Consider the following 23369-nt stretch of genomic DNA (forward strand, 5'->3'; position numbering starts at 1 on the left):
AAGCAGTGGCTGCTCTCCCAGAGGACAAGCGTTCAGTTCCAGTACCCACACTGCCTTTAACTCCAGTTACAGAGGACTTCACTCCCTCTTTTGGTATCCACAGGCACCTACATATATGTAGGCACACACACACGAATAAAAAAGCGTATACTCATGTACACGGACACACTCTTAGACACATGCATATACACATAATTTAAAATTTTAAAAATCTTTTTTTTTCTTTTTTTTTATTGAAAAAAAATTTCCCCACTTCCTCCTTGCCTCCCATTTCCCTCCCCCTCCTCCCACCACTCTCCCCCTCCCCCCACTCCTCTTCTCCTCCCTCTCCAGTCCCAAGAGCAGTCAGGGTTCCCTGCCCTGTGGAAAGTCCAAGGTCCACCCCCCTCTATCCAGGTCTAGAAAGGTGACCATCCAAACTGTCTAGGCTCCCACAAAGCCAGAACATGAAGTAGGATCAAAACCCTGTGCCATTCTCCTTGGCCTCTAGTCAGCTCTCATTGTCCGCCATGTTCAGAGAGTCCGGTTTTATCCCATGCTTTTTCAGTCGCAGTCCAGCTGGCCTTGGTGAGCTCCCAATAGATCGGCCCCACTGTCTCAGTGGGTGGGTGCACCCCTCATGGTCCTGACTTCCTTGTTCATGTTCTCCCTTCTTCTGTTCCTCATTAGAACCTTGGGAGCTCAGTCCGGTGCTCCAGTGTGGGTCTCTGTCTCTATCTCCATCCATTGCTAGATGAAGGTTCTATGGTGATATGCAAAATATTCATTAGTATGGTTATAGGATAAGACAATGCAAAATAACAAAAGGTACACCGTGTGAATCCATCCATACAAAGTCCAAGAAAGAAAGCTAACTTTTTATGTCTCCAGGCATTGAGTTGGGCAGTGACTAGAGAGTTAACGGGGGTTGTTTCTGGGTATCACAATGGTCTGCTTTTGAGCAGCTATCCAAACACAGAAGTTCATTAATCTATAACGAACGTACTTGCGTATATTTACAAGATAAAGCAAAAATCAAAGGTAGTAATATAATACATGCTTGGCTGTTGATATGGCAGCACTAAAGGAACTAGAAAAATTTGTTCCTCAAGGCTGAAGAGATGGCTCAGCGGTTAAGAGCACCTACTGCTCTTCCAGAGGACCTGAGTTTGATTCCCAGCACCTACATATTAGCTCACAACCATCTGTAACTACAGTTCCAAGGGATCCAGTGCCCTCTTCTGTCTCTGCAGGCATCTGCATATATGAGGTCTCTATACAATCAGACAAAGACACATACATAGTATAGATAAAAAGAATTTATTTCCCAAGAAAGATTTAGAAATAACTTAATATTAATTCTAAATATCTATTTTATAAATGCGCTCTGCCATTAGATTTATAAATGAGATATAAAAGTTGTAAGTTACTAATGGTATATCTATATCTTTTTTTTACTTATTTTTATAGTGAAGAATGAAGGACAGATGTCATTTGAAGGTTTTGCAAGATACATATTTTCACCAGAATGTCTGCTATTTAAAGACAAGTGTAAAACAGTGTACCAAGATATGAATCAGCCATTAAAAGATTATTTTATTTCATCTTCTCACAACACGTATTTGGTATCTGATCAATTACTGGGACCAAGTGACATTTGGGGATATGTAAGGTACTTATTTTGATTCTTTCAAAAAGTTTATTGTCATTTTTAATGAAGTTTATGTGTGTTTGTGTATGGTTCTGTGCCTATGAGTGTCTGCAAAGGCTAAATGGGAATGCTGGCTCTCCAAGGAGCTGGAGTGAGCCACCAGAGGTAAGTAAGCTCAGGTACCCTGGAAGAATATGTACTCTTAACCTCTGGGCCATCTTGCTAGTCACTGTCCTTGAACCCATGATCCTCTTACTTCTGCTTCCTCAGCACATCCTACCTGGATGCACCATGCAATCAGCTGTTTGGAGTTTGAAGTCTCCTCCATATACAGCTCCTGCTATACTAACTCGGTAAGAGTACTGAGCCATAAGGAGACTGTGCACAAAAACAGAACTCATAGGGAAGAGGAATTGTAGTTTGTTCCTACGTTGATGGTCCATCCTTTGGATGAAATGGAAATGCAGCATACAATGTAGGTTAGCATCACAGGGTTCCCTTCTCATCCTCCCCACTGACCTCTGCTCCATGGGTCTACACTCTGTGAAGGTTCTTGACCAATCTGTACATTTCTTATAGAAAAATATGACCGCTGTGCTTATTTGGAACACACTGGATTTTAACAAACTAAGTATTAATTCTTAGACATCAGGACACAATGTTCTAAGAAAATCCAGTTCATAAATAGAGTAATTTGTGTGGTTTCATGTTCTAGATAGTGATTTTTATGGATCTATATGTTAAATAATTTACATACATTAAAGCAGATCATCTCATATCTCCAACTTCATAGCCTATAAGACATCGTGCTGCTGACAGCGGGTCCAGCTTAGTCAGCAGGGATCTAGTGGGGAATGAGAATTTTTAGACACCTCATTGTTTTTGTAGAAATTCATGGGAATTGATAGATTAAAAAGGAAAATGATTATCATCAAAGGCTAATGAAACTTATTAGAAAGATAAACCAAACAACACAATTGAATGTGATATGGCTCGTGGGTGTTGCTTAAAAACGTCAGAAATCGTTTCTCAACTCTCCTGGTTGACAGTAATGAAGGAGCTGTGGGAGAATGGAGACATGATAAGTACTTGGCTTGTTCATATCTTGGAAGTTAGCAAAAAACATCCAGATACTAGCATAGGGGCTGGTCCTGGGGAGGAGGGTGAGTTTGCAGAGGTCTTATTGATCATGGAAAGGTGGGGGAGCCATCAGTGAGAGTTCCTTTGAGACAGTGTCACATTTGGACACCCTCGGAGCAGGGAGATCCAGCAGGCTGGGTGATGATGAGGCCATGGGGGAGCAGCCAAGATGATAACAAGCTGAAATGCTTTGAGGAGGAAGAACCAGGAGGGTTTAACAGGTAGTGAGAAACAGTATGAGTGAGGGATAGACATCAAGTTGCTTGGCCCAGTAACCAAGCCTGTAAGGTTGACATGTTGATGATCACCCAAAAGGCTCCTTGTGGGGTGTGAGATCAAAGCGAAAGCTCCAAGGCTTCCATGCTGAGTTTGTGATATCAACCTGTTTCCCAAGGCATTTGTCAAGTAGGTAGCTGGGTCTAATATAAGTTTGTAGTTCAGATAAAAAACCTCCAAGCTGGAAAAATGTAATCGGAAACCATTAGTTTATAGGTGATATTTAAAAGTATGAGACTGGATTATTCTGCTTAAGGAAAATATCTTATAAGGTGGATAGGATCCTACCATAACATAAAACTATAAACAAATCGATATATGTCTAATTAAAGCCCAAGTAAATATTTAAAAATAGGAGCTCAAAAATCTTATCATTTTAGAATTCAGTAGATAATTCTAGTTATAACCTTATTTTAGATATTTTGATATTGTTCCAATTTTTTAGAAGAGGGAAATAAGTTCAAATCCAGACATACAGAAATTTACTTCTGAATGCCAAAAATTGTTCCAACCAAGTGAAAAAAATATCAGAGTCTGTGTTTAGTTGCATTTCTTCTCTTGTTCCTTCAAAACACCTTTGGGAGATAAGCATTACCTCATCCTTCCAAATGTCTTTGTTTTCATCAAATGATGAAAGCAGTATTATAGAGTCAGTGTGTGAGTTTCTGGTCCTCCTCTCCCTTCTCCCGCCCCTCTTCATCATGTGATGGTTACAACCTTCACACATCTCTACTTCATTTTTAAAATAGAAAACCAGTAACTCCATATTTAATAATAAACATTTTAATCCACCAAAAGATCTCCAAATGTGAGAGCTGTTTTTTGCGACACGGTCTCAAGCATCCTAGGCTGACCTTGAATTTATGGTAGAGGTGAGGATAACCTTGAACTTCTGGTTCTCTGGCCTCCACTCCTTAAGTGCTGGGATTTTAAGTGTTGCCTGGCATGCATGGTTGATATTGTGAAGGAGATGGGATCCAGACACTCCCGTGTGCAAGGTGAGTGAGCACCTTACCAACTAAGCTACATCCCCCAACCCCAACCCAAGCCTTTTTATTTACAGTAAAATTCAATTACAAATAAAAAATACTGTTCACATACATGTAATTTCCCATACATGAAAACCATAATATTTTATACTTTTGTTCTAGGCAGTATTTAAGGGAGATTTTAAAGATTAAAAGGTGAAATACAGCTACAAGTAGCAGCTTCATGCCACAGAGTCTTGTACACATGCTAGGGCTCTGTCAGTTGAGACTAAACGAGAACAGGACTATCTATAAGAATTATAGTGACCCAAAGATAACATGGCTGCTCAGAGTGTCCTTTGTGAATGAGAAACGTTCTCCCTTCATTCTCAACAAAAGAACCAGAGTGAAATAGGAGTGGATTTCAAACAGATCACATGTGCCAGGGAAAAAGTGGCTAGCACCAGACAGCACAGCCCACTTAAAGCCATCTTGGTAGGAATGTGCTGTTTTTGTGAAGGTTGATTCAATTCTTGCTAAAATTGGGAGAGTTGAAAGAAGCAGCAAGACTCAGGATTGTTGACAAATCTTTGTTTAAGGTTTTCTTCCACACCAAGTCTTAGACAGTTCTTTGTGCTGGTGCAGAGTTCAAGTTTACTGTCCAGCAGAACTCTAAAGAGTGAATATTCTTTATGGAAGAAAAATACAGCATAGTTTAATTTGATAACTCCTAAAAGGTGTGCAAGGCAAATGTTCTTTCATGGGAATTAGGAAACAGTACAAGTAAAGGTTTCAATTTTTTTCTGACTTAAAAGTCTAAGTACTTGTAAAACATTTAGAAGCCAAGAAATGTGTTCTTTTATAATTCTACAAACTTATCCCACTTTAGGGCTCCTAAAACTTAGATGGTGCCTTAGTTGCATCTGCAAGGATTAATGGTGGTTAACCAGTTCCCTTCTCAGAGTCCTCCAGACAGGTTTCCTCATTCAAGAGCTCTGCAGCTTTCCCTTATGGTCCATCACCACACAACCACACAAAGGACACACTGCGAAACTGCACAGTCCCCTAAACCCACAGAACGTCCAGGAAAGATGGTCTTGGTGATGCCTCCAAGGTACAGAAAATCTACCCATTCTCTTTGGCTCATCTGCCCTGGGTCTCAGCTTTCTCTCATCTTTTGTCTCTTATTTCCCAGGGAACATACAGTCTCATTGTTTCCCTAAATGCAGTGCACTGACTTGTTATCACAATTGTTTAGTCTCTGCTCACTGCATTCTCAAGTATTGCTCAACTCAGTTCCTCAGAAAGGGACTAATAAAAGTATTAGTCCCAAAGAAATATTTGTTCTGGAAGGTATACTTTCTCATACAATCTGGTGTACTGTTTGGGAAGACTACTGATTGATACAGGCATTTGATGCTAGGACCACAGTTTCCCCTTCAGGCTATTACAACGTTGGGCCAGCCTTTCTAATACTCATGTTTGAATCAAATGACCCTTGGTGGGAGAGGTCCATACTGTACATGGCAGGGTGTCTACCAACATTCCTCTTTGTACCCCCAAGATGTCTGCTTAAATCTCATCACCATCCCAAGTTGTGGCCACCAAAACCTACTGTGGACATTGCTAGAAATCTTGTGGGATGCAATACCCCTCCACCTGAGAATTGGCCACCTAGATGTATTTAGCTCTAAGCAACTGTGTGTACATGTAGAATAAAATCCTATTGCTATTATGCACATTTGAATGACTCCCTAAATGTACCTTTTTAAATCCTGAGGATTGAGCTAAGGCTTTGCGCAACTTAGAAAAGCAGCCCCTTATTGACCTGTTTCCCCATCACAGTAAAACAACCTTTGCAATTAAGTCAAGAAATTATAGTAAGCTCTGCTAAAAGCCCAGCCTATTTCACTGACGTAAAATGACTACCCAATGCGGTCCCTGAAGACCTTAGCGACAGCTCTCCTTGTGCACATTCGCCATTCTTAACCCAGTGAAAAATCCGAATGCAAGCTGCTTCAGTTGCCACGCTTTAAATACAGGTATACGTTTATTAAAGTGCCAGTCACTCTCTGAGTCAGAAGGCTGAAAATCCATTTCAACCCAGTGGATACAACCGGCTTCAAAACCCAAGATAGAATTTATGTGTAGATCAAGAGGCTGATTTATTTGATAGATGGAAAATCAAATTAGTTTTAGATCTGAGTAGAAATGGGACTGTATTTTCCTCAGTTTGGAGAAAGCTGCGGAATTGGTGCATCCTGAAACAGTCACTCAAAATTTTCTCCAAAGAAAAGCAACACAGATATCTGAGCAGCTATGCCGGCTTCTTGTTGTGTAGCTGGAATAGGGTTCAGGCAATCCTTGCATGAGGAGCTGTAAGAAGGTCAAACATGATTCCTGGAATGTCAAGCTCACCCTTTTTATTTACTGTGGCCATGATTTCTCTTTTCTCCATCCCTGTCTCACCTGTTGTTCACTCCCCCAAACTTAGTGTGATGAAAAGAATCAGACTAATATTGCATGTTATTATTTCTAGTATTATTATACTGCAAAGAAGACTAAGCCAACATAGTAGGAACACCATCAGCAAGGCTGTTTGGGATGGGGGCAAAGGGCTTCAAAACTATGACTTCAGGTGGCCATCACATCCTTCCTTGTACAAACAAGCTTCATAAAGAGATCAACACAGAGTGACGTGGTTGACTAGGGAGAACCAGTCTGTTTGTATGACACAAAAAGAGGGTTTCTGCTTTATAAGTTTGCAGTTTTCTAAGGTGCAAAACTTTCCTCTATTACAGGTTGGCTTATATGTTTGTTTTAAATGTCTAAATATTTGCTCTTATTCTATTTATGGTTCATGGTCTGGACATGACACTATTTTGTTTAACCTTTGTTAGTGCCCTTGTGAAAGGCTGTCGCTGTCTGGAAATTGACTGCTGGGATGGGGCAGAGAATGAGCCTGTTGTGTATCATGGTTACACCCTCACCAGCAAGCTTCTCTTCAAAACTGTCATCCAAGCAATAAACAAGTACGCCTTCATGGTATGTGCACATCTCTGCCGTATTCATTTAGAGACCACTGTTCCCGAATTCTTTAGAATGTGGCCTTTAAATCTGCAACACTTTAAATTGTGAGCTGTGACAGGCATCAAAATCCACGTGGTGGTTAGTGGTACGTTTATCCAAGTGCAAGGTAATGTGAGTTCATGGGACTTCCTGTTTAGTCTTGTGTATGTTGTGTTATGTTAAGAAATATACTTATTTTCATTATGTGTCATAAACCCAAAGTTTGAGATGCACCAATCTAGACAGTAATGAGCATTTTACCCATGCCCAAATAGTTTACTTTTAAGCTAAAAATAAAATGTGTCAGCTATCCATCATCTCAATTGCTGACCTTATTTACAAATATACTGGTATAACAAATAGTGCTCCAAAGTACACTTTGCAGCTTAAATTGACTACCCAATTCATTGGTTACAGATGCAAAGATCTAAATTCAGTGGAATGAAGCTCCTTTTACAAGTCTGACCTGACTTGGGCTGATTTCAGCAATCTCTCATAAAAATTTTAAAGGAGTTTTGAGCAATAGTTGGTTCCATTTTCCAAGCTGGCTAATTGCATAGCTTTAGAGTGTCTGTTTGGAAATTTTAATATAGCTGATTTGTTCTCTTTAGAGTTGTAGTTGGGCATGGTAGCGCATGCCTTTAATCAGGAGGCAGAGGCGGGTGGATCTCTGTGAGTTCGACACCAGTCAGATCTGTAGAGTGAGCCAGAGTTGCAACTGTTGTATCATCAAAGGATTTAACTAAATCCACCTCAGTAATTACTTAATAAACATGTACATAAAATAGGAAGCTGGCATGTTCAATAAACTCAATGTTCCCCTATGAACATATCGTCTAATCTATAAACATAAACTAGAAATCACAGCGTTGTATTTATTTCTCACCCATCGTGTACATCAGAGTGACCTAGAGGTAAGCCACATCATTCCCAGTTCAAAAGGTTTTCTGAACAAAAGCTGGACTCCACCCGTAACTCACCAGGTCCCTGTGACCAGTTTTTTTTATGACCTCTGAGCTCCCCTGCTGTCCATACTTTGTTCACTTGGTTTGTTTTTCAGGTACATCTAAAATCTTTTGTACATAATGCTCCATTTGCCTGAAATGCTTTTCCTAAATGTTTGAATGAGAACCCTCACTTAGTTAAGGATAACTAGATTCTACAAGGCAATAGAGACAGTCGTAAAACTCAAAATCCTCACAAGGATGTAAAAATCTACATTTTCCAAGACTCAAAAGAACAGAGAAGAGCAATTGGACAAGAAAAATAATGGGATGGACTGGTGAGATGACTCAGGGTGCAAAAGTGAGAACCACAAAGCCTAACAAACTGAGTTAGATCCTGGAACCCACACAGCGGAAGGAGAGTACAGACTCTTCAAGTTGTCCTCTGACCTTCACACATGTGCCATGGTAAGGGTATGCACATACATGTATGTGTGCACATACACTCTGAATAAGTGTAAAAATTAGAAATATATGAATAAAAGATGTTATAATTATTAATAAGATTTTCTCTACTTTCACGAGAAATGATAATGAAAAAAATATACATATATATCTCCCCAAACATCCCACAAGCAATTGTGAAAGATAGTAAATAAATTTAGTAGATTTATAGAATAAAAAAGTAAAAATTAATAACTTTATTTTTAGTAAAAATGACCTAACTGAAAATGAAATTTAAAAAGAAACCCTATTTATGGTAAATAGCATATACTATGTATGACTATAGATGAAATACAATAATATACATCTATGAGAATGCCGTAATGAAACCCATTATCTTGTTAATTAAGCATACCTCCCGCACCTGGGTGACTTTCAACAATGCAAGATATTCTAGGCAAGTTCCCCCCCGCCCCCCGAATACATTACAGCAGTTTCTATGGCATTGTATCCAGCTCCACAGATCTTTTGGGGCCAGGGTTGAGCACTGAGACTTGAAGCCAGGGTTTTGTGCATGCTAGGCAAATGCTCTACCAATGAGCTATATGCCCACCTCTATTTTTTACTTTTTATTTTAAAGCAGGGTCTTACTTGGTTGCCAAGACTGTCTTTAGACTCTTTAGCGCAGGTTAGCCTTGACAGTGGGTTCTTTCCCCACAGCCTCCTGATTAACTGGGATTAAAGGCGTAAGCCTTCAAGTTTTTAATTTCTTTTAATTTCTTGGTAATGAATCTATGTCATTTCTTTCTGTGGACGTGGTATCACTTACTGAAACAAAGTCCCACTAGTGGGTGATTTGGGCTTTGCTCCTGCTTCCAAGGCAAGCAAGAATACTCCTCTTTACACGAAAGCCCCAACTTTTTCAGATGCAAAGATAATTTTCCGTTTAAAGTGTGCTGATTTTGCAAAGATTGTTGGAGATGTTAGAGATAAGATGTTTAGATGATTGGCATTAGGACAATGTAACAGTTTGGATGCATAACCATAGCAATGGTTTATATTCTAGTCATCTGAGTACCCGGTGGTGCTGTCCTTGGAGAACCACTGTTCCCCTAGCCAGCAGGAAGTAATGGCTGACATTCTGCAGAGTACCTTTGGAGACTTCTTGCTCTCTGATATGCTTGATGAGTTTCCAGACACACTGCCATCTCCAGAGGTAATACTTTGTCTGAGATGTCCAGATGAAGGAAAAATAAGAATAAAAACAAAAAACAAAGAACACATCATGGTCACCTTCTGGCGTAGGTTAGAGACCAGCACAGAGGCTGGGTTTTGATGATTTCAGAGAGAGATCTCTATGCATTGCTTAAGGAATGTCCTGTTAAGTTTAAGTTATATTGGTGAAGAAAGAGAACATGCAAACAGGATTTTCATACAAACTGGTGACTTTTGCTAGTTGTCAACTTAACATAATCAAGAACCACCTGGAGAATGAGCTCTAGGCCTGCCTGCTGGGATATTGCCTTGTTTGCATTGACTAGTGTGGGAAGACCCATCTTGAAGGGAACCTGGGCTGTCTAACTGACAAAGCTCAGCGCTGGCATGCCTGCATTCACTGCTCTTGTCCTGACTATGGATGCAACAGGACCCGCTCCCTCCCTCAACTTTCTGCTGCTTCTGTCCCTTTCCTGCTATGATGGATTGTACTGTGGACCTGTGAGCTGAGATAAACCCTTCCTCTGTTAAGTGGCTTTTGTCAAGATGTTTTTAGAACAGTAACAGGAAAGGAACCAAAGCAGAAATAGAAGTAAAATCCACTTCTGACAATGTTCTTTCCTTCACCCATGAGTCCAAACTATAAAGGCATTTTAATATAAAACTTCAGGAATCTGATATATTTTCTTGGCAAAAGGTTAAGAAAGAAGTGAGATGTCCACGTTATAAACAGAATCCATGCTCCAAATATCAACAAACAGGGAGTAAACTCCCGCCTCCAAGTCAGCCCCAGGACTCCCCTCTGCCTGTCTCCTCTTCACCTACATCAGAGCACACTCATGTCACCACAGTCTCCCCACTGATGAATCCCACTAAGTCTATCCCAGCAGCACACAGACCCAGGGCTTCTCTGTTCTTTGCTTTCCTTAAAATGCCTCAGCCGCGGCTGCAGCGTGACTCGCTCTCTCAGTCACTTTCCTTAGATTTCCTTGTCTGACCCATAACCCCCAAATGTCATAAAATGATAAGTGAACTTTCTTTTTTTCCTCAATAGCATTATCTAACAATCAGTATTTGAGTTTTGATGTGTCTACAGTTTTGGTAATATAGCATTTTTTAGGTGATATTTGAATATTTTTCCTCATATCATTTAAAGATATGAGGAATTTAGAGAAATGAATGTGCTCACGTGATAGAACTAAGACAGACAACAAAAACTTATTGGTGAGTGTAAAAATCTTTAACTGCTGAAGAATGCTCGGAGACCAAGTCTGCTCAGTCGATAAAAGCGATAAGAATTCATGCAAAATGCTGGACAGAAGTCACCAAAGATGCAACTCAGAGCCGTGATCCAATTCTGAAAAATTTTGAGCAATTCTCTCTAAATGTCGTATTCTGTTAGCGTGTCTTCTCTCTTGCATACCACCATCTGGCTTTCATTGAGGTTTTGGCTTCCACACTACAGTAAGGAGGGGGTTTCTGAGCAATCAATGAGTAATTAAAGTCTCTTTTCTGCACTGTGTTCAGTCTTCAATGTCAGAGATAATTACCTGGGAACATGGTGACTTAGCCTTATTTCAGGCCCACAATATAAGATTCAAAAAGTCTTTCTTAAAACAGTAACCCAAAGTTCAACAAACACCTCTACAGCTAGGCAAAGCCATTCTGAAACTGTAGAGACTCGCATGGATTTTACACGTTCTCTAGAAAATACATTTTGATGAGTTTATCCGCCACCAAAAAGAATGAAAAAAAGTCCATAACATGCATGCACTTTCTGACCTATTTCAAACTTATCACATAGTAGCAACTTGTGAAATATAGAAAAGGTCATTTATAGGAAGTCTCCATGGGCTTCTTTTAGGGTAAATTATGGCCAGGACTGCAATCCCACTGGTTTCTAATAAGCACGAATAATCTTCTAAATCACAATTAGGTCCCTGGCATACCTTGCTACTGTAGGTTATTTCCCAGACTCAGCCTTGCTTTCTTTTTAAATATTGTACACATGTTGGGGTATTTCCCGAGATTGCAGCGATGACTTGCTTGTAAATATGTCTTGTTTCCAACTGTTTTTTATAGGCACTAAAATTCAAAATATTAGTGAAAAATAAGAAAATAGGAACCTTACAGGAAACCCGTGAGAGGAAAGGGGCTGAGAAACAGGGCCAGGTGATAGAATACGAGGAAGATGCCTATGATGAGGACAATGAAGAGCCACTAAAAGAAGGAGAAACGCGAGACATCTTTTTGTCAAGGGTCCAGCAGGAAAAGGAGAGAGATCCCTCAAAGCTGACCAGAGGAACATTTGCCAAGAGGAGGGTGAGAACGTGTTTCTTGAGAATTTTACAAACTATCAAAGCTTTCTAAAGTTCTTGGTGAGGAGTTGAAATAATTTTATTTAAGAGAGTCAGTTTCCTCTTAATGAAAGCTTGAGTCCAATTTAAAATCTTGCTTGAGAAAAGTTGCCAGTGGATAAGAATATGTAAAATTTATCTCTCTTTCCGGGGTAGTTTTTCCTAAAAAACTCGCTGGAGTAGACAGTTATATACACTCATATGTAATAGGCTCTGTACAAGAATAGAAAGGATGCAGAGGGAAATAACACAATTTCTCTCCCATGTAGCAGATGCAGCAATAGAATCAAAGCTAATGCTGCACAGTATTATATGTATTTGTATTATTATGTTAAAATGCATAATTTTGTTCTGTGCTACTCTTCAGTTGGGCTAGTGGAGATGAGAACTGATCCCCCCCCCCCCTTGCATGAATGGTTCGTGGAAAGGAATCTTTTTTTTGAAGATTTTATTGAGCTCTACATTTTTCTCTGCTCCCCTCCCTGCCTCTCCCCTCCCCTTCAACCCTCTCCCAAGGTCCCCATGCTCCTAATTTACTCAGGAGATCTTGTCTTACCCATGTAGCTTATATCTATGTAAGTCTCTCTTAGTGTCCTCATTGTTGTCTAAGTTCTCTGGAATTGTGATTTGTGGGCTGGTTTTCTTTGCTTTATGTTTAAAGCCACTTATGAGTGAGTACATGTGATAATTGTCTTTCTGGGTCTGGGTTACCTCACTCAAAATGATGTTTTCTAGCTCCATCCATTTGCCTGCAAAATTCAAGATGTCGTTATTTTTTTCTGCTGTGTAGTACTCCATTATGTAAATGTACCACTTTTTTTTTTTTATCCATTCTTTGGTTGTGTGATATTTAGGTTGTTTCCAGGTTCTGACTATGACAGACAATGATGCAATGAACATAATTGATCACATGTCCTTGTGGCAGGACTGAGCATCCTTTGGATATATACCCAAAAATGGTATTACTGGATCTTGAGGAAGGTTGTTTTCTAATTTTCTGAGAAATAGCTGTAGCTATTTCTGACATCCAAAGGGACTGGACCAGCTTGCATTCCCACCATCAATACAGGAGTGTTCCCTTTACCCCACAACCTCAGTAGAAAGGAATCTTAACTGTGGGAAGCTTGGTATAATGTTTCACACAAGGCAGCCGGAGCTTCTTGGTGCCTCTTTGGGCCTACTTTCTCTATGTTTGGGTAATTATTGCAAAAAATATCAGCTTTGTATAATTTACGGGATCAAACACTGTGTGCACCTGTCTGGGAGAGAAGCCTTTGTTTTGAATGACTGCCACTATATGCTCATTTGTACCAATTTTTGAAGCTGAAGTGGTCAGCTCTGACTGGGGAGACCTCCTGGGATTATTTGTGTTTAGCAATCTGTCCATTTCATTTAGGTTTTTCCTTTGGATATAATGTTTCAACGTTTTCCTACTAATCCTTTGCACCTCCCCAGAATCTGTTGTAGCACTTTTTTTTTTTTTTGTCTTTAACTTTAGTCCTTCTGAAATTTTTTCTCATTTGAATAATTTGGTTAGAGGTTTATTGATCTTGTTAATTTTTTTCAAAGAGCCAACTTTTTGTTTGATGGGTTCTATGTGTTGATTTTTAGTTTCCACTTTATCAGATTCTTTGTTTTAAATTAACTGAATTGTCGTTTTTTTCAATTGCAGGTCTTTTATAAACATTTTTACTTTTAATCTTCTTAAGTTTTTACTTTTTTGAAATTTCATCTGCAAACACAGTGTGTTTAGATTATATCCACTCTGTGTCTCCCTTGTACCTCCTGTCATTTCCCCTACATACACTCCTTTCTCTCAGTGAATTCTTCTTCCTCTTCCTCCCCCTCCTCCCTTCCCCTTCCTCTCCCTCTTCCTTCTTTCCTTCCTTCCCTCTCCTCCTCTAGGTCCAATTTATATGGCCTGCATGTTCATCTTGCATGTTCATCTGTATGCTCGTGGGTGTAGGGCAGCCTATTACAGCCACACTACTGGAGAAGACTGACTTTGTTTCCTCAGTGACTCTCAACTGCTAATAGATCCCCAGGCACCCATTCCCACTCCTTGGTAGAGGTCTGGCTGGCTTGAGCTTGTTTGGGTCTTGTGCAGGCCACTACATCTGCTGTGAGTTCATCAGTGTGATGGCTATGCTGTGTCTAGAAAACACTATTTCTTAACAATGTTCCCTGACCTCTGGCTTCTATAATCTTTCTGCTTCCCGTCTGCAGTGTCCCCTGAGCCTTGCAGGAGTATGATATAGACATCCTATATTGCTTTGGTCTTCATTATTCCTTGTCACATTATTATCTTTGATCTGGGTATCATTATATTAAGAGACACCAGCCAGGCACAGGCAAACACTGCACAGTCTTTCTGATATGGGAATTAATATATAAATTTATACATATACATATATATGCACATACATGCATATATATGACACAAAAGTAGGAAGAGGATGGCTGGAGGGTTTGAAGAAATATAAAGGACTGAGATGGAACTAAGAGAAAACATTGGGACCCATGTGACAAAAAATTGAGGAGGGGATGAGCAGGAGGCTGCCGGAGGGATCACAGGGGAAGGCAGCACAGCAGATAGACGAATGAGCGGAGTGTATGATGATACATACTTGTGAGGATGTCATGAGGAAATGTGTCATTTATGTACTAACTTAAATATTAATGTGTAGCATGAGCAGGAGTCAGCGAGGTTGATCACAAACCTGGGAAGAGGCTGAGGGGACTGCAGTGGAAGAACAAATATTTACTAAAGAGAAAAACTACCCTAAAATGTCAGAATGAACTGGAAATATATTCATTACTACCATTCTTAAATTTATAAAATTTATGAGACTAAGCTGAGATCTTTGAGGGATGAGAAAATAGTAAAAATTTTTATTCTCAGGTCTTAAAACATTAACTAATTAAAATAAGTTCAGTCTAGTTCAGATGTTTATTAAATATTGTGGGCATAAAAATGATTACATTGGCTTAGTCCAAAGAATTCAAGAGGAAATAAGCTTAAGAAAAAAAAAAAAAACCCTGAAACAATCTCTTTAAAAGCATATTTTTATTATTAGAAAAGTAAAATTACAAATGATTAGTGTAAAAATCTGAAATCACTGCATTTTATTTTCAGATCAGGAAGCTAAAAATAGCTCTGGCCTTATCTGATCTTGTCATTTATACTAAAGCTGAGAAGTTCCGAAGCTTACAATATTCAAGACGTTATCAGCAATTTAATGAGAACAATTCTATTGGGGAGTCTCAAGCTCGAAAACTTTTAAAATTGAGAGGTAAATGCTTAAAACTTCAAAGAACAGAGTATTTAAGTCAGTTCTATTCACTGCTGAAGGGTTAACATGGGTTGGGCATATTTATGAATATATATTCTTATTAAATTTCAATTCACTTAATATAATTTCAAAAGGCTTTGTATTTTTGAATTTCATTAAGTCTTATATCATAAAACTTTTATTAACTGTCTTAGTTATTTTAGACAAGGTAGAGCTAAGTAGTCCTTAGTTGTCCTTAGTAGTCCACAGTTGACCTGGAACACACTGTGTTGGCCAAAATGGCCTTGAACTAACTCATAGAGACCTACCTGCCTCTGCCTACTGAGCACTGAGACTAAAGGTGTGCCAACATCATGCTTTAATTGCCTTCTTTAAAGTTCCGGCATTTTGATTGAGTGTGTGAGATGTGGACCCTTGTGTGGGCAGATCTGAGGTGGGCAGGTGGTACTACAGAGTGCTGAGTGACAGGGCCCGCTGCAAAACACTCAGATTTTTCTGGGAGAAAGTGTAAGCAGAAGCAGGCTGCAATCTGAGAGTAGCACAAGCCACTGTGTGCTCTGGTGCATTGCACAGCAGCTGGAGAGTCAGATAGATAAAAGGGTAAGATAGAGTACTATTGAGTGGGATGGGATGGAAAAAATAGAGCAGAATGGAAGACTGTAGGCAACAAGAAGCAGTGTTTATGAAACCACTAGGAAGGGAGAGAGAGAGGAGAGAGAGGAGAGAGGAGAGCGATGTGTGTACGTGAATACATTTACTTGTGATCAAGCAGAATCCAGTTGAAGATACCAGGGTTCTATTCTGTCACTCTCTGCCTTGTTCCCTCAAGACAGGATCTCTTACTGAACCTGGAGTTAGGCTGGTAGTCAGTAAGTCTCACTGATACACCCTCTGGGTCCTTTCTCATCCTGCCACAGTGCTGAGGCTATAGGTGTTCATGCAACCATGCTGTGTTTTTATTTGGGTCATGGGGATGTAAATGCAGGTCTGCATGTTTGCTTATTGGGAACTCTTATCTGCTGGATCACCTTCCCAACTTGGGTTGCACAGATTTCTTACTGCACAGTCTGGTCAAGAGTGTTTGAATGACCCACTTTACTAGCTGATGTCTGACACCTCAATGTGTTGTGTAGTTTTTAAAATTTTTAAGAATAGGAGGTCTAGAAATAGCGGGAGTAGTCACAATTCTCTCACTTCTAGTAGATTAAACACACACAAGCAATTTTGAAAAGGGATTGGTGCAGGTGAGCCTAGATATAGTGCATAGTGCCATAAAGAGAGTAGAATATTCTTCTTGTACCAAAAGTCAGTAATTAAATAATTAATGATAACAACAAAGGCTTAACTACACAGATATCTAGACTTACTGTACATACCATTATAAACATCACAAAAATAAAACCTAGGAATTTTATCAAAATGGAATGATTCTCACATTATTCCAGTTAAGTTAAAAAAAGACAACCAGCAAGAGGGAATATATGATATAAATTCATTTGAAAAATTAGCATATAGATTGAAAAAATAGAAAGAAACCCACCACCCAGATATTGGTAATTCTTAATTGAGTCGTGAGATTGTATGAAGTTTTATTTCCTCTTTTTATTTGATTTCCATGTGTTTCTAGGAAGAGCAGGAAGTGCATTTGTAATAAATCGCGTGCAACTTCTAGTGGCAAATTTCAGCAGTAACACACTGATATCATGTTACAGGGCCTTCATAGCTTTTTTTCTCATTGCCATGACCAAATGCCTGCCAAGCACAACTTCAGGAAAGAAGCCGAGGTGACTCACAGTTTGAGGAGACAGAGTCCATCCTGGCCCAGGAAGTAAAAGGGCTATAGTTCCATGGTGGTGGGAGTACCAGGCAGCTGCTTGTCCACATCTCTTTAGATAAAAGAGCAAGAGAGAAGGATACTTGTGATCAACTGGATTTCCTCACTCCCCTCCCCCTTTTTTAAACAAGGACCTAACCATGTGTTGATACCACACATAATAAGGGTGTTTTTCTCAGTTAATCAATACCTTCACAGACATACATGTAGGTGTGCCTTGTTGTTGTGTGGATGTTTCTTAACCCAACCAGGTTGACACTTGGAATTTATCATCACCATTAATGCAACACTCTGTAGATGGTCAGCCCTAGGTTCCAAGTGTGCTTGTTGTGCTTGTGGATAAACTTCCTTTAGAGCACAGAAGGGATCATGATTTCAAAACAATATTTGGCTTTTAAATTAAAAATGCTTCTAAAACAACAGCATTTAGGTCAAGGAGGAAAGGGTTCTGTCCCACTAACAAATACCAAGAGCTATACATGACAATAATTTCTCTTAATGTTGATTGTCATATTGTCAGAAATGGTTGTGGCAATGAGATCTGTTCAGTGAAAGATGAAAAATCTTGGAGAAAATTGACATCTGTGTTCAACTAAACCAACGAACATCAGTCACATGGTGAAGGATGCAAATTAGTTTTTAATCCCAAGTCACTTATAGACAAGCAGAAATATACAGAGTATGTACAGATTGCATATGCATGCATAAATATGTACATGTTACAAGCAAGTAGATAGCTCAGCAAAAGACATATTAGAGATGAAAATGTTAGGAAGTCCATGAGATTGCCAATGGAAGGTTGAAAACAGACTTGGATGCACTTGAGGAAAAGATGCTGGACCAGAGGACTGGGAGCTAAGCCAGATAATTTGAGGGCCCCGCTAAACTCTTTAATGATTTGAAAAGATCACTAAATTAATGGAACTAGAAATACATAGTTTTATAAGACTTACATTTGAATCCATCTTAATGTGAAAATTGAAAATGTAAAAAAAATCAAACTGATAAATATGCTACTTAAAATACATTTTATTTTGGAATCGTGTGTATTTTTGTACTAATCTGGAATTAATTTGGATGTGTGAGAGCAAAATAGTTCCTCAAGTATATAATCAATGTATGTAAGTTGTTCCATGAAATATTACAAATTTTATAAATTATTTTGTAAGCATAAATGCATAGAATTCTTTTATCTTGTAATTGATAAATGGTTTTGTCCAGGTCATACAAAGAATTATTTCATATATATGGGTAATAGAAAAATAGCTTTTTTATTACACATGCTTCACAAAATTGTATTACTTTTCTCTTTTTTTAGCCAATGAATTCATTTGCCATACCAGGTCATTCATCACCAGAGTTTACCCCAAAATGATCAGAGCAGACTCTTCTAATTTTAACCCTCAAGAGTTTTGGAATGTAGGCTGTCAGATGGGTATGTTATGTAGGATAATGGGTTACCTGCAAATGTAAGTGGAAATAAATTCCTTGGGTGAGTTAATGGCAATTTCTGGAAAAGTTCTGACCCTGGAAGTGGGATATTGATAAATCACTGGTTTCAAGAGCTGAAGTTTTTCCCCAATGACTGGAGAGGGTTGGAAGATTAAGTCACAAGGACTTGATATTGGAACGTGTGTGCTTGAGGAACAGGGTGACCAGATGAACAGAGGGGGAATCAAAGATCAAGTTTCTTGCTTGAGTTAGGCTCGAGCCTTCTTTTTAATTAAGTGTCCTCCATCATTTTGACTTCTCATGAGCTTTGACACTCAGTATCAGAAGATGAGTAAGGTCACAGGACTGATCATTTCTCTGTGCCAGATTCTCCTTGCTCCTAACTGAAGAGCAGGTATGGCACCAGCCCCAGCCACTCAATGTCATTGCTTGTCATTGCTCATTCTTCATTTCCTGGACCGTGGAGAGGCTTGTGTGTAGGTCTGAGAATATGGGCAGTGGAGTCACATGGAATAAGGAAGGCTTGAGGGAGGACTGTATACCAGGACCACTAATCAATCACTGTGTATACCAGTTTCTCACTGTCTTAGGGAATATAGCCAGCTCTTGGACCTGGATATTTGTATTATAGTTGGTGCTTTCTTTTCCTTAACAGTAGATACCAGTACTGATGATTAAATATAAGGCCCCACACAGGTTAAGGAAACATGCCCCCCCTGAGGTAGAGTCCCAGCCCTATTTTCTTTATTTTTGAATTTATTGAATATTATTTGACACATGCATTGCTTTTTGGTAATCCATACTGAATGCCACCTTCCTTGCATTATTCAAAGCTGTATAGTAGATGGATATCATGAGGCATGCCTGTAATCTCAGTACTAGGGAAAGGGGAGGCAAGAGCTTTGGGAGTTCGAAGTCTTCCTGACGTCAGTCTTTGCTATATGATTTCCTGTCCCCAAACCTAACCCAACAACCAACAACTATATAATAATTTAATTTGCAAACTAAATGTTACAATTCATAGACACATTGACATAGGCAAGTGTTAGGATTTCCATTGCCGTGAAGAGACACCATGGCCATTGCAACTCTCTCTTTTTTTTTTTTTTGGTTTTTCGAGACAGGGTTTCTCTGTGGTTTTGGAGCCTGTCCTGGAACTAGCTCTTGTAGACCAGGCTGGTCTCAAACTCACAGAGATCCGCCTGCCTCTGCCTCCCAAGTGCTGGGATTAAAGGCGTGCGCCACCACTGCCCGGCCAACTTTTATAAAAGAAAACATTTAATTGAGACTGGTCAACAGTTCAGAGGTTTAGTCCCTTATCATAATGGCATGAAGCATGACAGCATGCACGCAGACATGGTCTTGGAGGCACGCAGACATGGTCTTGGAGAGGTAGCTGAGAGTTATACATGTGAATCTTCAGACAGTAGAAAGAGAGAGAGAAAGAGATGCTGGGCCTGGCTTGAATATTTGAAGCCTTAAAGCCCACCCTAAGTGACACACTTCCTCTACCAAGGCCATACCTCCTAAATAGCAACACTCCCTATGGGCCTATGGAGACCATCTTCATTTAATTTTCAAACCACCACATCAAGACAGCAAAAAAAGTTTAAAAATCATGAATTATTAGATGAATGATCCATAGTCTTAGAATAAATGAAGATATGCAGTGTGTGATGATTTTGACACACCACTGAACTGAATGTCTTTAACTACACTCTCTGTTTCCAAACAATGTCAACATACTTCTTTTTCACAGTGGCCTTGAATTTCCAAACACCTGGACTTCCTATGGACTTGCAGAATGGAAAATTTCTGGATAATGGAGGCTCTGGGTATCTCTTGAAGCCAGACTTCCTAAGAGATACAACCTTGAGCTTTAACCCAAGTGAAGCAATAGGAGATGGCCACCCGATTACCCTCACAATACGAGTAAGATTAATGACTTGTTCTTTTATTTGCTGGTTTTTAAGTAAACCAGATATTGTATATTAATATTTCAATTCTACTGATCTGCTCTAATGCCTCTTAAAGTCCTGTTAATCTTTTTAGACACAATTAATGGGTACCGTTTTAGCATCTTTTTCTGTGTCTGCAAAATGTCTTTCTGTGCATTTTCACATGAATGATTTTCTGCCAGGGCCTAGAAATATTGAGGCTAAAACCTTTTCCTCTGAGAGACCTGTTTATATTATTCCATTGTATTCCGCCATTTAGCACTGTGATGGAGAGGTTTGATTTCAGCCAGCTGATGACTTTGTGGATGTGCTGCTTTTTGTCCCTTCATCTTAAAGATTTTCACCCGGAAATTCCAGGAGCAATTTCCTTCTCATTAATCTCTTACCTTTGTAATACAGTATTTTTCCCTGCTAAGTCTCTGAACTCTGTTCAGTTGCAAATAAAGGAAGCTATGTACATATCTTTTCTGTATCTATCTTCCACATCTATTAATGTGTTACAAGCTTAGAATGTTCTCATTTTTTCCCCCTGTAGTTTGGGAGAACTTTTAACATTTACTCCCTACATTGATGATTCAAAATATATGTTTCAGTTTTTAGATTTATTTATTTATTTAGTTGTGTGTGTGTGTGTGTGTACGCTCACACACACGTGCGCATATGTGTGTGTGTAGAGTATGTACCTGTGGAGTCCAGAAGAGGGCATCAGATCCCCTGGAGCTGGAGGTACAGCTGATTGGGAGCCGCCCCTCATGGGTGCTAGAAATTGAACCCTGATTCTCAGCAGTGCCTACTCTTAACTGCTGAGCCTTCCTCTCAGAATCCTTTGTGTTTTTATTTTTATTTTAACATAGATGTGCATTTTTCTCCTGCACTTCTAGTCTCCAATTGATGGTTTCCTCATGTTACTTCTTCTTTATTTGTATCCGCATTCTGCCCCTTTCCAGTTCTCCTGCCTCATTGTTTCATCTTTTGTTTATTATTTTTTGTACAGTTTCATTGAGAGCAAAAGCAGCTGTCTCCATTATCACCAACTTTTCTTCATTCTCTATGACCTAAATGTAATGTTTATTTGCTTTGTAAAATCTCACCGAACCTTTACAAAGATCTGGTTTCATTTTTCTCCCACTTAATTACAAGCCACTCCTTAAGGCTGTACCTCCACCTATAAAGTCTGAAACTGGAGGATTTGTTTGCTAATGAATTAGATGGGTGTGACCTTTTTGGAGTGCCTCCTTCTGTTTACCTGGTTGCCCCTACAACCACAGGCATCATCTCAGATGCCCTTCTGGAATTTGGGTCAGCAATCTTGCTGTTTCCAGCTACGTGTTCCATACTAGAACTCTGTCAGCTGTTGAGTGTCTTCTTGATCTTTGCTCTTGGCTGTAGTGCCTGAAACCCTGGAGTCCCCAGAATATGCTTCGTTTACAGTCTCTGTCTCGTCTCTGCTCAGCACTGTCATCACACTGCAGGGCTTGGGAGTATATTCTCACCTGCTTCGGGTCCTAGCCATTTAACTCAAGGGAAGAACAGGAGGTTTTGCTTCTACTTTCTAAAATAAATCTGAAAGGAGAAAAGATGGCCAGAAGGAAATGCTTTGGTGAGGGACACAGCTGGCTTTGCTCCTGCTGTTAGGATGCTGTGACACCATAATCCAGTCAAAGTAGACACCTAGAAATCACCTACAATAGGTGCAGCAAATATTGATTAGCTGACACTTTTTCTGGCATCTGGAGAAGTACTATTAACCACTGGGCTTCTTTTACAAGGGAATTGTCACGTTGGCTTCCTTTTTTGCATCTTTTAAGTAGTTGATGCAGTGGGAAAAGGTGGATTAGCCTCTTTTTTTTTTGTTTTGTTTTGTTTTGTTTTGTTTTGTTTTTTTGAGACAGAGTCTCTTTGTAGCTTTGGAACCTGTCCTGGAACTTGCTCTTGTAGACCAGGCTGGCCTTGAACTTATGGAGATCCATCTGCCTCTGCCTCCCAAATGCTGGGATTAAAGGCACGTGCCACCACTATCTGGCTTGGATTAGCCACTCTTAAGAACCCTTCCTAACACACTCAACTCTCTTTGAGCCCCGACTTCTTTACCTATATGCCATGGGAATCTTTTACTTTCACTCTTCCTATACCTACTACTAAATTATTTATATTGAATAAAGCTTTTATCCTTGGCTGGTTCCAAACTAATGATTCTTTTCAAATTCTCCCACATAGTGGTTCATGATTTTAACCACCAATAAGGCTCAAATCTTTAACCTGACCTCATTTTTTAGAACCTAAGTATGTCTTAAACAGTCTAACAAGCATCCACACCTATTAAATCAGTATACTGTCAAATTTGAAAAATTTAAAACTGAACATCTCTTCCTAGTCAATCCACCTTTAAATATTTTATTGACATGTCAATGAACAGCACCATTCATCTGACTAGCTCACACCAGAAACCAGGATGATGTTCCACATCTCCTTCACTTCCTATATCATCCATCTTTAAATTCTACCTCGCCCACTCCATGTCTTCATTATCCATTCTCTTGGTCTAGCTACTTTTGCTACTGTTCTGTTTCAGGAATTTATTATCTATCATTTGGTCTCTTCTCTTGACATTTTAACATGTCCAATCAGTCCACTTGATGGTTAATTTTAACTGTCAGTTTGACCTATTCTGTAATCACCAGGGAAGGCAGTCTCAGGGAGAGATTATTTTGGTTAGGTTGATCTGTGAGCATGTCTACAAGAGATTTTCTTTTAAAAAGCATTTTATTCTTTTATGTGTATGGGTATTT

At 39.4% G+C, this 23369-nt stretch overlaps 1 protein-coding gene across 1 annotated transcript in view; it reads left to right on the top strand.

Moving 5' to 3' along the window:
* Plcz1 (phospholipase C zeta 1) overlaps window positions 1-23369 on the top strand; it is a 51738-nt gene that overhangs the window by 17714 nt on the left and 10655 nt on the right. The window contains exons 4-10 of the mRNA XM_057789829.1: window positions 1450-1651; window positions 6915-7059; window positions 9538-9687; window positions 11769-12008; window positions 15180-15336; window positions 18489-18605; window positions 20382-20554. Of these exons, the coding sequence (XP_057645812.1) occupies window positions 1450-1651; window positions 6915-7059; window positions 9538-9687; window positions 11769-12008; window positions 15180-15336; window positions 18489-18605; window positions 20382-20554 (1184 nt within the window). The remainder of the gene's footprint in view (window positions 1-1449; window positions 1652-6914; window positions 7060-9537; window positions 9688-11768; window positions 12009-15179; window positions 15337-18488; window positions 18606-20381; window positions 20555-23369) is intronic.

This window comes from Chionomys nivalis, chromosome 1 (assembly GCF_950005125.1).
Source record: "Chionomys nivalis chromosome 1, mChiNiv1.1, whole genome shotgun sequence".
NCBI lineage: Eukaryota > Metazoa > Chordata > Mammalia > Rodentia > Cricetidae > Chionomys > Chionomys nivalis.